Source organism: Corylus avellana, chromosome ca3 (genome assembly GCF_901000735.1).
Source record: "Corylus avellana chromosome ca3, CavTom2PMs-1.0".
Taxonomy (NCBI): domain Eukaryota; kingdom Viridiplantae; phylum Streptophyta; class Magnoliopsida; order Fagales; family Betulaceae; genus Corylus; species Corylus avellana.
Window position 1 is genome coordinate 681,136 of NC_081543.1, and position 13,424 is coordinate 694,559.

Sequence of the window (13,424 nt, forward strand, 5' to 3'; positions counted from 1 at the left end):
TCACATATAACCCTTTTTCTCTTATTTAATTAAAATAATAATAATAATAATAATAAGTCGTTACCCCCTCCCTTCTCGGATCCTCGTATTGCTTACAAAGAAAATAATAATAAAAAAAAAATTAAGTCGTGACCAAGCGTCCAGAAATTAAATTATAACAAACTTTCTTTGATTTGGAAATCGTGCTGTTGACCGATTGATACAGAAATTTCAATTTCCCCACATGCCATGGGCCAATGGTCCCATACTAATTTGATAATTCCATGTGACATTGCTGGTGGCCAACTATCCAACTAATCAAGGTCGGGTGCATGATAAACAAGGCCAAAAGCAAAAGGTGTATATTTGAGTTAGTGTTGGCCAAACTACCCATTTTGAATGATTCGTCCGTCATTAAGTGTAATTCAATCATCCGTTTGGCTAAGAACAGGGTGGCCGAACTATCCTCAAGCTCTGAGGGATAGTTCAATTACCTACATACAATTTATTCGGGACGGTCGAACCATTCACTTTAGGTGGTTCGACCACCGAATACCTGCCTTGTTGCCCCCAAAAAAAATTCGAACTTACAATTTTTGTTTTTGTTTTTGACTTTGTTGTCAAGATATGGGCATTCATTTTAAATGATCAGCCCACAAAAAAAGATATTGCAATCTCAATCCCACTTGATCTAAAAAGGCAGACATGTCACATGTTTTATATTGGTTAATGGCTACATGCATGGATACGAAGAAGATTGGAAGTTACACATATTTTGAAGTATTCATTTTCAAATTCTTATTCACTATTATAACATAGTAAGTAAACACTTGAGAATATGTAGCACTTTCTATTTTAATTAAATATTTTATGTGTTAGACTTGAATTTTTTTTTGACAAGTAAAATATCCACTCCGACAATATAATAGTCCTTACAAAGGAGAATTTGATCCTGAATTTGTATCTTACCATTAAAGAAAAGATTGGAAGTCTTCAATTTGAAGACATTTCATGTCCAACTACTTCATGGTCCCATGAAAATCTCTACTTAAGCATTGAAGAAGAGACATCTCATGTCCCTTTCCATTTGGTTCGTAAATGTCACTTCTGTCATAGTCCTATGAACATTAGATTTATAGAGTTCTGTTATAACACGTAAAATTTCGCATCTTCCTTAATCATGACTTTTTTTTGTTTTTTGTTTTTTGTTTTTGTTTTTTTAAATATCTATTCCCAAGTCAAAAGAGATTAACAAATACTTCAAAATACAAAACACAAAACAATTTTTATATTTATGTCAGATCAAACTATTTGTTTTTAATAAAAAACACATTAATAAACATATATGCATTAACCATCAAGGATAGTGATTCAGTGGCCCAAAATTTTTTTAAAGTGGTTAACGCATATATTAGGACATAGATTTGAATCTTCGCAATAGAGAATTCTTACATATGCTTGATTAGTATTAACCGTCTTGGATTCCCATTTATGCCCTGGTGAAGCTGAGTCAGAGTATAATTCAGTTGGACTTGAGTGATCACCTACGGTTCCCACTGTCTTAGCTCTTCCTGTGTGGCTCCCAAACTCTTAGTAGGTAAGTGCAATTATGGTCACGCCTAAGTAGAATAGCTATATTTAGTATTCTCGGCCTACCTTTTTTTGCTTTAAAAAAAAATATATGCATTAAATTTTTAAACTGGGTTACCGTCTTCCCCTCTCGTTATTGTATACCCACTAAATTTATCTTCTATTTGAATTGTGTGACTCAATCCTTTTCGTTTTCCTGTTCTTTGTTATGCTTCTCCCAAATTTCTTTTGTCCTGCACCATCCCCCACCACACTATTCAAGGAAGTTAAGAATTATACCCTCCTAAAACATGGCTAATCAACAAGGTTAATGTAGATTAGGCTTAATGTTATCATGAAAAATGGGTGATTTATTGCATCAGCTGCATTCCTCTGCTATCTAATCAATAGGAAATGAACAGCAAAAAGAGATGACATTAAGAATACTATCCAATGAATAAATCAGGATAAACATATGGTGTAGTGCCAAATGCACTTTGTTATTTTGTATTGACAAATATGAAATGATACTAATCCATTGAATCAAAACTGGGAGCATACCAGCCCAACTGATCAATAATCTTCTTCATTCTTTCTTCTTGTCCCTTTGAATCCCCAAAAGCCGTTGTGAAGGGGTACACATACGTTACTTTTGTGGCCATAGACCTATATGCCACCACATCTCCTTTCACCAAAAACTCAAGCACATCCCGGCCAAACCCTCCATCAATCTCAGCTTGTAAATATTGCCCTGTGTTCATCCTTACCATTAAATCATTAATAATGGCCCATACAAGGAGAAAAGAGACAAAAACATGAATAAATAACTCCTGCTCCACTCATATACTCCTACCGGTTCTTTTATCATATAAAAACTCATGTTTAAAACGTCTTTCTCTTGGCTTTCTCTTTTATGTAACTCTATTTAAAATTAACCATTAAATTTGTACGATCCACATTGGTAAAATTGTTGATCTTATAAATCGAATAGTTAATTTTTAAAAAAGCTGGATAGGAGAAGGATAAATAACAATTCTCTTTTTTTTAAAAAAAAAAAAAGTAGAAAAGGCCTATACTAGTAGAAATTTATCTTCTCCTCCTGACTTAATGTCTATGGTTTGAACATGATTGATACTATTTGTTGGGAAATTGGGCCAGCAGGCCCAAACAATTTTTACACCAAGGCTCAAAGCTGGCCCCTTAACCCAGTTTTATCAAACCTGCGTAGTAGGGAATCAATCCCCAAGTGATTAAAGTAAGCTCCAAGGATAACAACCAATTAGAAAAGCCTGAATTGGTTCATAATTTTTCTTCCCATCCCCATTTTATGCCCTTAGTTCGAATGCCATGAATTTGTTATGAACTAGTGAAATAGTTGAGCTCAGTCTAGTTACCATTTGGTGTATCTTCCACAGCCTGAATCTTTGCATTTTTCTGGGTTTTCAGGATTGCTTCTTGCAATTTCTGCAAAAGGTTTTGAACAAAGAAAGTTTCAGATTATGCACAGTTCAACTCAAAATGCAAAAAGAAATTGTGATCAAAAGATTTCCAACCAAGCAGGTCTCATATCATCCAACATTATATGTTCAGCTTGAAATGTCTATAACTTATAAGTGAACACATATAGCTTCAGAACCTGAATCGCATTGTCTGCAGAATTTTCAGGAATTCTCAACGGGAATGCAAATGATGACGATTTGGGATTTGTCGATACACAACCCGGATTTGTTGATGGGCAAGGTCTGATTTTCCTGCAGGAACAAAGCATTTTGCAAAATGATGGACAAAAAACCATGAAAAGTGTACACACAAGGGTCATACTTTGACTATTGATCATGTTAGAGTTTAACGTGTGATGGATTTCATGTTGAGTACAAAACTGAACTATTAATATAAATCCATAAACTTAGATTGCTCCCAACAACTCAACAAGTCAGCCTATGGATTTGGACCAACAATATTAACATTGTTAGGAGGTGAGATTTTATCACACCTGCAACTCTAACAGAGCATAAAGAGCAGTCACCAAAGAGAAAAATGAAAATCAAGTTGAAGCCATTTTCTAATCCTACCAGCAAATTCATAAAATTTAGAACGAGTTATGGAAGTTAGACACTATTAGAATATTAATTAAATGATTAAATTAAATATTTTTTTTATAAATTTAAGCATTTGAAATAAGTGATGTTTTTACATTATATTAAAGTAAATGTCTTTATTTTGAATCTTGTTACCATTATTCACCTTACATTTCAATTAAAAATTCTAAGTAATTGGCTTCATTTCCTATAGGTTTAAGCTTTTATACGAGTAGTAATTTAACATACGCATGGGATGTTGTAAGTGAGCAAAAACAGCAAAACAAAAATGGGCAAAAATAACAAAACATAAATGCACAACATAGTATAGTATGGAACCAATACATAAAGTTATATCCAAATTTGAGATTTGACAACGAACAATGAATGCTGGACAAATTTGGGTATTATTTAACATAAAGAGCAAAACCCCTTAAAGAAAAAGAAATTCAATACGTACCCATTTTCGAGTCCAACCTGCAAATTCTTGGATTGGGAGAATGGAGTGGTGGGAGAGAGCAGAGAGGACTGGGAGTTGAGAGAAGGAATTGCGAGAGCGGGTAATGGGGAGCTCAAGGTTGCAGCCAGAGCTAAAGAGAGTAATTTAGATAGAAATATGGGTTTTGGGTTTGGATTTTGTAAACTATCTTCTGGGATTTGAAGGCAAAGAGAGGTCTTGGTGGTCGATGAGAGCTTGGAAGTTGAAGGAAGTGGAGGGAGAAGATGACCAATCAAACTCATGTTTGTCCGAGTCTGTTATCCCTTCTAAACACCAGCCATCTCTGCTTTTAGATGTCCCTTAGAACGACGCCGTTTTCCTGACGATTCGTGGACAGGACAGCGTCCGAAAAAATCAACGTTATTTGATCATTACTTGAAGTTGAACACCAAAAAAAAAAAAATCCTAGAGACTTAAAAGAGAAAAGCATGATGAACTCAAAGGATTTTTATGACAACTTTGCTAGATATAAGAACGTATTTTTAGTGATGATAAAGAGTATAACAAATACATTTGAGGAGGTAGATAGTGTTTCAACATAAGTATGGATATTAATTGTCTCCCATAAAATATACCAACAAAAAGGAGAAACCCAAGAAAACAAATAATAATAATTAAAGGTGGTGGCCTGTGGCCAGTCCAAGCACCCAAAATCCCAAGAGCTACTACAATATTTTTCTCTACAAAAAAAAAAAAAAAAGGGACGAAAAAAGAAAATCTATATTCTTGAAATGTTATTATATTTATGGGGGTAGTAAAGCAGATTCCAACATTTTTAATGAAAATAATATAATGATTAATGAGTAGGATTCAATACAGTTGTAAAACCCGTAAGTTTTAGTATTAGGAGTCCGGAGATGGAGATTTGGCACAAGCGTCGATATGTCCGAGTGGTTAAGGAGACAGACTTGAAATCTGTTGGGCTTCGCCCGCGCAGGTTCGAACCCTGCTGTCGACGTTTTCATGTTTTTACAAAACCTCTGTTTGGGAGCTGAGAAATCGGACGAAAATTTGTTGGTTAAGTCTTAAGTACATTTCTTTTTGCTCCCGAAACTTTCTCAGCAACCCAACAGACTCCGAAAATGGAAGAGAAAACCGCGAGTGCGATAACGAGCCCGAAGACGACTCAAGAGCTGGCAATGGAGGGCCAGAAGCTTCTAGAAGAAACCATAGAGTCCGCCTTCCAAATCCTCTCTTCCATGAACGACGAGCTCTGCAACCCGGCCTTGTGGTCCACCACGTCTTCTTCTTCTTCATCTGCTACTACTACGAATTCGATTACCAATGGACCTTCGCACTCTTCAAACGGCGTCTTCAACGGCGAGGCGGCCTCTTCCGATGCGCACCACGCGGAGAGTGGGGGTGGCGGTGGTGGTAGTGGAGGAGCGCTCGAAGAGGCTCGGTTCCGGTACAAGAACTCGGTGAACTCGCTCCGGGCAGTTCTCTCCGCAATCCCTAGCTCTCAGAAGGTACAGAATTTCAAAAACCTAACTCACTGTTTCGGTATTTTGGTGTTGTCGTGAGCCTTTTGGTTGATAAATTTTGGTTTCTGAGCGCTTTGTTTGGCTGGGAAATTATATTAGAAAGTTTAATTTGAGGAAAAATATTGGGAATTATTTCAATTTTTGAGGTAATGTTTCTATAAAGTTTTCGATTTTATTATATGGGCAAGCTCAGTATTGAAGACAATCATGTATTATGGACATAGTCTGCTAGATCTTAGAGAAATTAAGAACTTTTTTATGTGTTAGTTTGAAGTTACGGGTGAGAAGGGTCGTTGTTGATTATCTGCTTGAGCTTGGCATAAATTTCATTTCAAGAGACGGAAGAAAACACCCGAAGAGGTCGGAAATGCAGAATGCCTTGAAAATCATAGGACTGGATTCTGCTTTGAGTAAGAGAGTAGTTACTATAGTGAGAAGCTATGCTTATTGTTCTTCCTGTGTTATCCTTACTGTTTGAATAATGAGATAGTGCAAAATAAAAATGGCTATTGTTCTCTTGTTGGTATTTATTCGAAAGAAAATTGTATTTCCTCTGGGGGTTTTATTTCTTGGTAACAAAGCTAATGAATCATAAAGTCATTTTCCTATCCATGGGATGTGTTGGCTAACATGGCTGCAATAGGGATGTGGAGTCTATTTTGTGTAACCTGTAACTTGAGCTAATTCAGTTTTGGATGTTAAAATAGGCAAAAACATTCGAAATGGGTTCAACTCCAAGTGGTCCAGTATCCCCAGCAGATCAGGCCGAAATTGAGAAGTTAGAAGAGAGAGCCGCTAATCTAAGAAAGGTAATTTTGCATTGAGTTGTGAATTCATATTGGTGAATCTTTCAAGTCTTTGGGCTATGTTCTATCAAATTTTCCTTTCTTGGTACTGGTTCTATGCTTTTGCTGCAATTGTTGACCTTTTAAAGCTCATCTTTTTTGTAACCTGAGTTCAAATTTCAATTTGAATCATTGTGTTTCTTAATGTAGGAGCTTGTGAACAAGAACAGGTACCTCAAGCTTCTCATAGATCAGGTGCGAGATCTTATTACTGACATATCTACATGGCAAAGTCCTTGTTCCGTCTGAAGTTATAGATAGATATCTTTGTCCTGAGTTGCGGTGCCCGAGAATAGAGAGAGTTTAGTCCATATTTCAACATGAGGTGATAATGCTTCCGTCCTGACTTTCTTGCTGCTTATGTTTAAACTTTGACATATATTCATTTTAGAGGTTAAAAGGAGGGCGACCAGGTTCCACAGGGGGAAACAATTGTTTTGGAGAAATTTTGAATGAAAAATAGAGCAGCAATGGACTTTGTATATGCTGATATGTTTTACATTATGGGTAAATTTTTTGTTGAAAAGGATTTCAGGTTTGAATAGCCTTTTCATGATAGTCATTCTTGTGATGAGATTCTTTATCTAATTGATGTATGAAATGACATCAGACAGGTCTTAATGTGTAATTTGGCGTGTAAGTTTCAGGAGGATTGAGCTGTTCCTCAAGATTGCAGCTCGGAAAATAATTTAAACTCTCTCACCAGTATGTTTTGCTTGAATAAACCAAGTTCTTGGTTTAGCATCGCTTCAACCTGAATGTAGTTGCTATGCTCACTTGCATGGATGTCAGCAGCTAATTGCTTGGTGGTGTTCTCCCTCACTCCCTCTCTCTCTCTCTCTTTCTCGCCCTCCTATATTTCATTTTGAATAATGCTATATACTACATTTTTATTCTACAATTATCCCGCCATATTGATCCGGCAATCTCAACTAATCATTAATTTTTTATTTTTTTTTAAATTTTTTTAAACAATGACTAATCCAAAGATTGGTTGGGACTTCTACATCAGTATTATATGATAGTTATAAGATAAAAATGTGATTTCTAGCATTACTCTTTCATTTTTACGACACCTGGGTTGCTATTATCTTATTATGTACAGAGTTATGACTATGAGCCTATTATGCATATAGAATTATGAATAACTAAACCTATCCTTTATTTTCTTAGAACTGAATCGTGGAATTGGTTTCGTGTAGGCAATCACTAGTAGTTAAATTTGAGGATTGTTCAGATGATTTGAGTTTTAAGAAATTTATGTCGAGTTGGGTACATTCTAGTTAAATATATGGACCTTTTATGCAACGTGCCTCTAAACAGAACCAATGCGAGTGTTTTTGTTAGCAGATAAAATTCATCTTCATTGTTATCTCGTTTTATTTCGCCTTCCAGAAGTTGGCAGGCAGTGAGGGTTGCGTCAAGGTCGAGTATTTCTGCATTAAACCAGAATAATTTATTTCTTTTTTATTTGCAATTCGTTTTAATAGCAATCAAGTTTCTAAGAATGAATCTTGCTTTGGCCATTTAGAATCCTTGGCTATTGTAGGGTGTAGGCCAACGCGTTTGGCGCCATGAATGCTAGGAATTTCAGATGCTTGCGCATCTTTTTTCCCTGGAAGATTCTCCCCACTTAGCCTGATCTTGCTTGCCAACTAACTGACAAGGTGACCCTTGCATTCAAGCCCCAACCAATATTTGGTGCCATGTGAATATTTGCACTGCAATTGCGTCGGTGATGCCTATGGAATCGCTTGAAATTGAGAGAATCTTATTCCGTTATTTACCGTTCTATTGATTGCCTCCATAACCACTTAAAGCAAATGAGACGATGGAGATGGACAAATCACTCTAGAAAGTACTGCTTCCCCTTGTTTTCATTGGATTCTACTTTGACAAAACCAATAAGAATAGACTCTTTTCTTTCTTAGACATTTATAAGCTAGACATGGATTTTGACATATAACTGTGTAAAGGATCATTAATTATGAATTGAGGATCTGGTGGTGAGCGAGGATCTCATATCAACAATGGCAGACTTATCCGCGCCTAACTTGATGGCTTCTTTGCTTGCTCTTATGAACCTTGCAACAGCACCCCTCACATACTCATGGGCTTCTTTCACATTCATTTTGTTGCTCATTTCATTTGGAAAGCTGCTCAAGAAATGGTCGCCATTAAGAACGGCTGCTAGTTGAACCACCTCACTTTGAAACTCGGAGAGCCCTCTGTCTTCCTCTGCTTCTGTGCTCCTCAAAGGTGCCACATTTGGCAGGGTCTCTGCAATAAACGTATGTAAAATGTTACACCTCCCTCCTATTTAGGGTTAGCAATGTAAAAATCATACTCAGATTGTTGCAATGGGCCTACAATGGTACGACAGATACCTGGGCAGTCAGTTCTAGGAGAGGTGAGTTCCCCAACAACCTGCTCAAATGTTCCAGCCCATGCATCCCTGTGAGTCAAGAAGTTAGAGGAGAGGTTGAACATCTTCTTTATGGTGGCAGGGATTGAAGAGTGCTCGAACTCAGAGTTTGGAGCAGGCCCTTTTGCGCCACTTATCACTGTGAAAACAGATGCAATTCAGTACAATAAAAGATGAAAGTAAATCAACAAAATATTTAAATTCATATTTGAAGCTTCAAACCCACAATGAGTTTGGCTTGCCTCATTACTGGAGATCATCCTATAAAAAAAATAAACGGTATAGATTGCCTCCAGAGAAAAAATCACCCAAGTTCCCCCGTGAGTTTTTTCTCAAGTGATATTTTCATTGGAGGCAATCCAAAGTCACCTGCAATCATATGCACCAAGAAGTTAGGTACTAATCAAATCACTTATAACCTCCCATGCATCTCTGGTGGAATTCAAAAACCAATTGCCAACATGTCAAGTAAGTTGACATCAAACCCGTGACCATTCTTTCCAATCTAGTCCACTCAACCACTAGACAAAAGTGTGTACAGAAGATATGCACTTGGAAAATAAAACCACCACCTAATCCAACTTAATCTCAGCAATAAAAAAAATTGAATTGTAACATCAATAGCTACAGAAACAAAGCCAGCTTATGACATAATATTATAATTCCCAATCATTTCAAAACCAAACAGAATTCTCTGAATCTCAAAGCATTCCCAACATCAACACAAACGGCTTTAACTGGACAGACATATTTAAAAAGAATTGAGCTTACCAGTCCCTTTTTTGATCCAGGGAGAGACCATAATTGTCGGCACACGAACACCAAGCCTATCAAACTTGAAGAAATATGGAGCAGGGCCTGTGTTCCCATCAGGATTAGGAACATTAACATAAGGAGTCTCGACATGATCGTAGAACCCACCATGCTCATCATAGGTAATCACCAAAAGGGTCTCATTCCACTGAGGACTTGCTCTCAATGTCTCATAAACTTCCTTAACCAGTTTTTGCCCATTTGCCACATCATGAGAAGGGTGATCATCATTTGCAGGCATTCCCTTCAGATCAAAATACCTTGGCTCGATTACTGTCAAGCTTGGAAGCTTCCCATTTCTAGCGTCTTTCTTGAACTTCAAATCATACTGGTGGAACTTGCAAATGTACTTTAACTTCCTCATATTTCTGTAAAAGAAAGTTGTGGGTATGTTTTGAAAGTAAATCCCAAAATCCATGCCATTCTCATGAAGAGAATCAAAAATGGTTTTTTGTGGGTACCCTAGAGCCAGCTGCTTCTTAACATGGCTTGTTGAGCCATGAGAAGTTGCAGAGTACACAAACAGCCTATTGGGTTGGGTTGGGCCGGGAATTGAAGAGAACCATCTATCAAAGACAGCAAATTCACGAATCAAAGCAGCGTAGACTGACACAGATTCAGGTCTAAAGCCTTTCATGACAGTTTCTGATAGGTTTGGAGACATTGAGAGTGCTTGCTCCACAAAACCAGACATGGAAGGAATGGGGCCTGAGCCGAATACCTGTTGCGCGACTGCTTCAAAGGAGTGACCCGGATCCGGATCCACAAATTCAGCATCATCCGTGAAACAAATGGATTCTGGGTTTGTGTGGTTGGTGGATACCGGGTTGCATTCTTCGCCCGTGACTCCATTGATCAATGGGTTGACGGATTTCTTCATCCATCCAAGCATGTGGTCGAAGGACCGGTTTTCCATGACCAAAACCACAATGGTTTTGATGGGCTGCTGGGGTGGTGGGATTGCTGAGACAACATGGGTGGGCGGGGGAGCACATGAGAGAGTGAGAAAGAGCAAGAAAATGGAGGCAAAGGAAGGTGGACCTGGTGGCCTGGTTTTGGAACCTCCCATGCTTGCTTTCTGAAGAGATAGATGGGTGTTTCTCTGTTTTGGCTTAATGGGTTTTCTTTGTTTTGTTTTACTCTCTCTCTCTCTCTTGGCTCTTTGGATTCAAGCACTTGATAGTGCAGCAAAAGAAATGTAGAGGAGAATCCAATCCCAAATCCTTATATACCATATCACTGTGTTTGTCAGATATTTTCACACACAGAAAGAGAGAGAGAGTTACAGTAGCTTTTTTGATTCGGAGTACAAAGCAAGCAAGGAGAGGAGAAGCTTCTAGTTTTTGTAATTGTGCCGGTTCTGCTAAATGGTGCTTTGAGTAAAGTGAAGCAGTAGAGAAAAAGAGAAAGGCTAAAACCAGTGTCAAAAAACAGCCCGTCCCTTTCGCCAGTTTCACTTTTAGACCACTATTTGTGGTGTCACTAAACACCTTTTTTTTTTTTTTTTTTTGTTATTTTTGTGAGATAATTTTGTGAAAATGCCGAAAAGGTCTCATTTTCAGTCGCATCACTTTAATGAAAATAAATAAATAAATAATAAGTGAAGTGAGTACTATTCACTTACTAATTGAATAAAAAAAATAATTTCTCTCCCTCTTTTTTCTTTTATGTTTCTCTCTCATCCTTAATAGTTAAAGAAAAAATAAATATATCTTTAATAAAAAATATTTAAATTAAATAGTGAAAGTGAATTGTTAAAATAATTGAGGTGGTTGAGAATACTCTAAAAAAGTGAATAGTTAAAATATTAAAAAATTATATTTTTGATTATTTTGGTAAAATTTTGTGAGGCTACTAAATAATGCTTTTACAAGTATTAGATTACGCATCAAAATACGCAATTGTAGGATAATGATTCATGAACGCATAATGGGTCTGTGTTAAGCTGACCGTCCTCTTGGTCCCGGTTTTATTATAATTTCCTCACAAAAATAACATGTTAGCTCATGTGATTCATTATGAGGTAAGTAAGTCGCCATAAATTTTATTTTTTTTAAAAAAAAAAAGCGCGAAATGCTAGAGCATTTACCTCGGTTTTTCTCTCATCTTTCTTCATTTTCCCTCTTAAAAATCAACAATTGGATCTACTTTTACTATATAGATCCTACAAATCTAATTTATTTTTTTTTTTAAAAAAAAGTACGGAGAGAGATGAGAAAAGATGGGGTTAGATTGCTAACTCTAGTGTTTCCAGTAAAAGTTATAATAATTTTGCAATTTTCTTTTCTTACAAATTGATGTGGTAGAGCCACGTAACACTTATTAAATTTAATTATTTAGTGGCTAAAGTGATAAGTGTCATATTAATTAATTTGTAAAACACTTGTAATAAAAGTTGTAGTGCCTCTGAGAACACTCCTATGTATGCATTGTCTACGTTATGTGAATCTTAATCCTTTTTCAATTAAATGTTTCAAATTTGGCATTTAAACAGTAAATAGCATTTTTTATAGATAAAACTATTCTTAAAAGCTTCATTATTCTTTTAATTAGATGAAATCCTCAGAAATTTCCTTCTCAATATACTATTTAATGAAATACAATGAATTTATGAAAAAAGTCAACATCCTCTACAAGATTTGATGAAATACAATGAATTTAAATCTTGCATCATTTAATTTAAACAAAATATTTTTCAAGTAACCTCAGGTAATTAAGATTTGATTCCCCTTCCTTGTTTTGAAACAAATTGATTTTGCTGGCATTTTAGACTTTGTTGGTGCATGAAGGAAACTCTTTAATTGGCAGGATCTATCAATAAAAACAAAAGGCTTTTAAGTCAGCAGGTGTGAAAATGAAACAGCATTGAGAGTCAAAATAGGTAATATAATACATTAAGCACAGGTTGTTCTACAGCAAAAAGGACAGTTTTTTTTTTTTTTTTTTTTTTTGGGTTTTTCAACCTGATTATTACTTTTTGATCAAACTAGAGAATCCTTAAAAGACATATAGTCTGATTAATCTCTACACCTTATCATCTATAACAGTAAATTCAAACATTCTACCTTTGAAAGATGATAAAATAGTCAAATTACCACTAAATTATAAAGTTGATGGCTAGATATTAAGCATTTGATCAATTCCAAAGGTTTTTTTTTTTTTTTTTTTGTAAAAAAAAAGAGATGAATTGAAAGAGACATGGATGTGAGGAGGTCCTAAGAAACCTAATCACCACCAACACCTTTAATACTGCTTTGACATCACTCCCTAACCTCTTTTTCTCCCCACTATCATGTGTACCTCTTTTCCCAGAGTCTCACTCATGTGGACCGCCCCCCACTCTGCATAAAACCACTGCCACTAACATACTTTAATCCCGCGGGCAACAGAGGTGTATTAATTAAGCCGCACTCTAAGTCCAAATTATTGCGCCTCCAATCCATATTTACATACATTGGTGATATTAAATTCTCATGGTGTAATGCATGTGAAGCGTGCAACTTATCTTTGGATTCGAATCTCAGGTGAATTTTAGTTTCTGAAATTTTAAATTTAAGTCATTCATTTTTATTCAAGAATCATTATTCTGCCACGTGTCTCACTATTAATAAAATAATAAAATATGCTAGAATCTAATAAAAACTATATATTTTGAAGTATGAAGTTTTTATTAGATTGAAGTTTTTGTCTAAAATAATGAAATAATGATGATTATTAATATCATTAAAAATT

The 13,424-nt window shown here is 36.0% G+C and overlaps 3 protein-coding genes and 1 non-coding gene across 4 annotated transcripts; 2 read left to right on the forward strand and 2 right to left on the reverse strand.

The window, feature by feature from the left end:
- Positions 1-1,965: 1,965 nt before the first annotated feature.
- Positions 1,966-4,368, reverse strand: LOC132176093 (thylakoid lumenal 17.9 kDa protein, chloroplastic-like). Its single transcript, XM_059588218.1, has 4 exons — positions 4,087-4,368; positions 3,185-3,299; positions 2,943-3,012; positions 1,966-2,299 (listed from the first exon to the last, which is right to left on the reverse strand). Exons 1-4 carry the CDS (start codon positions 4,365-4,367, stop codon positions 2,079-2,081), a joined length of 687 nt encoding a protein of 228 aa, XP_059444201.1. The 5' UTR covers position 4,368; the 3' UTR covers positions 1,966-2,078.
- Positions 4,369-5,001: 633 nt separating this feature from the next.
- On the forward strand, positions 5,002-5,083 carry TRNAS-UGA (transfer RNA serine (anticodon UGA)). Its single transcript has one exon. It is a non-coding gene; the product is annotated as a tRNA-Ser (tRNA).
- LOC132175438 (mediator of RNA polymerase II transcription subunit 30) lies at positions 5,055-7,082 on the forward strand. The gene is made up of 3 exons (XM_059587389.1): positions 5,055-5,594; positions 6,317-6,418; positions 6,605-7,082. Exons 1-3 carry the CDS (start codon positions 5,208-5,210, stop codon positions 6,701-6,703), a joined length of 588 nt encoding a protein of 195 aa, XP_059443372.1. The 5' UTR covers positions 5,055-5,207; the 3' UTR covers positions 6,704-7,082.
- Positions 7,083-8,290: 1,208 nt separating this feature from the next.
- LOC132176068 (non-specific phospholipase C6) lies at positions 8,291-11,051 on the reverse strand. The gene is made up of 3 exons (XM_059588185.1): positions 9,651-11,051; positions 8,842-9,018; positions 8,291-8,734 (listed from the first exon to the last, which is right to left on the reverse strand). Exons 1-3 carry the CDS (start codon positions 10,759-10,761, stop codon positions 8,436-8,438), a joined length of 1,587 nt encoding a protein of 528 aa, XP_059444168.1. The 5' UTR covers positions 10,762-11,051; the 3' UTR covers positions 8,291-8,435.
- Between the last annotated feature and the right edge of the window lie 2,373 nt (positions 11,052-13,424).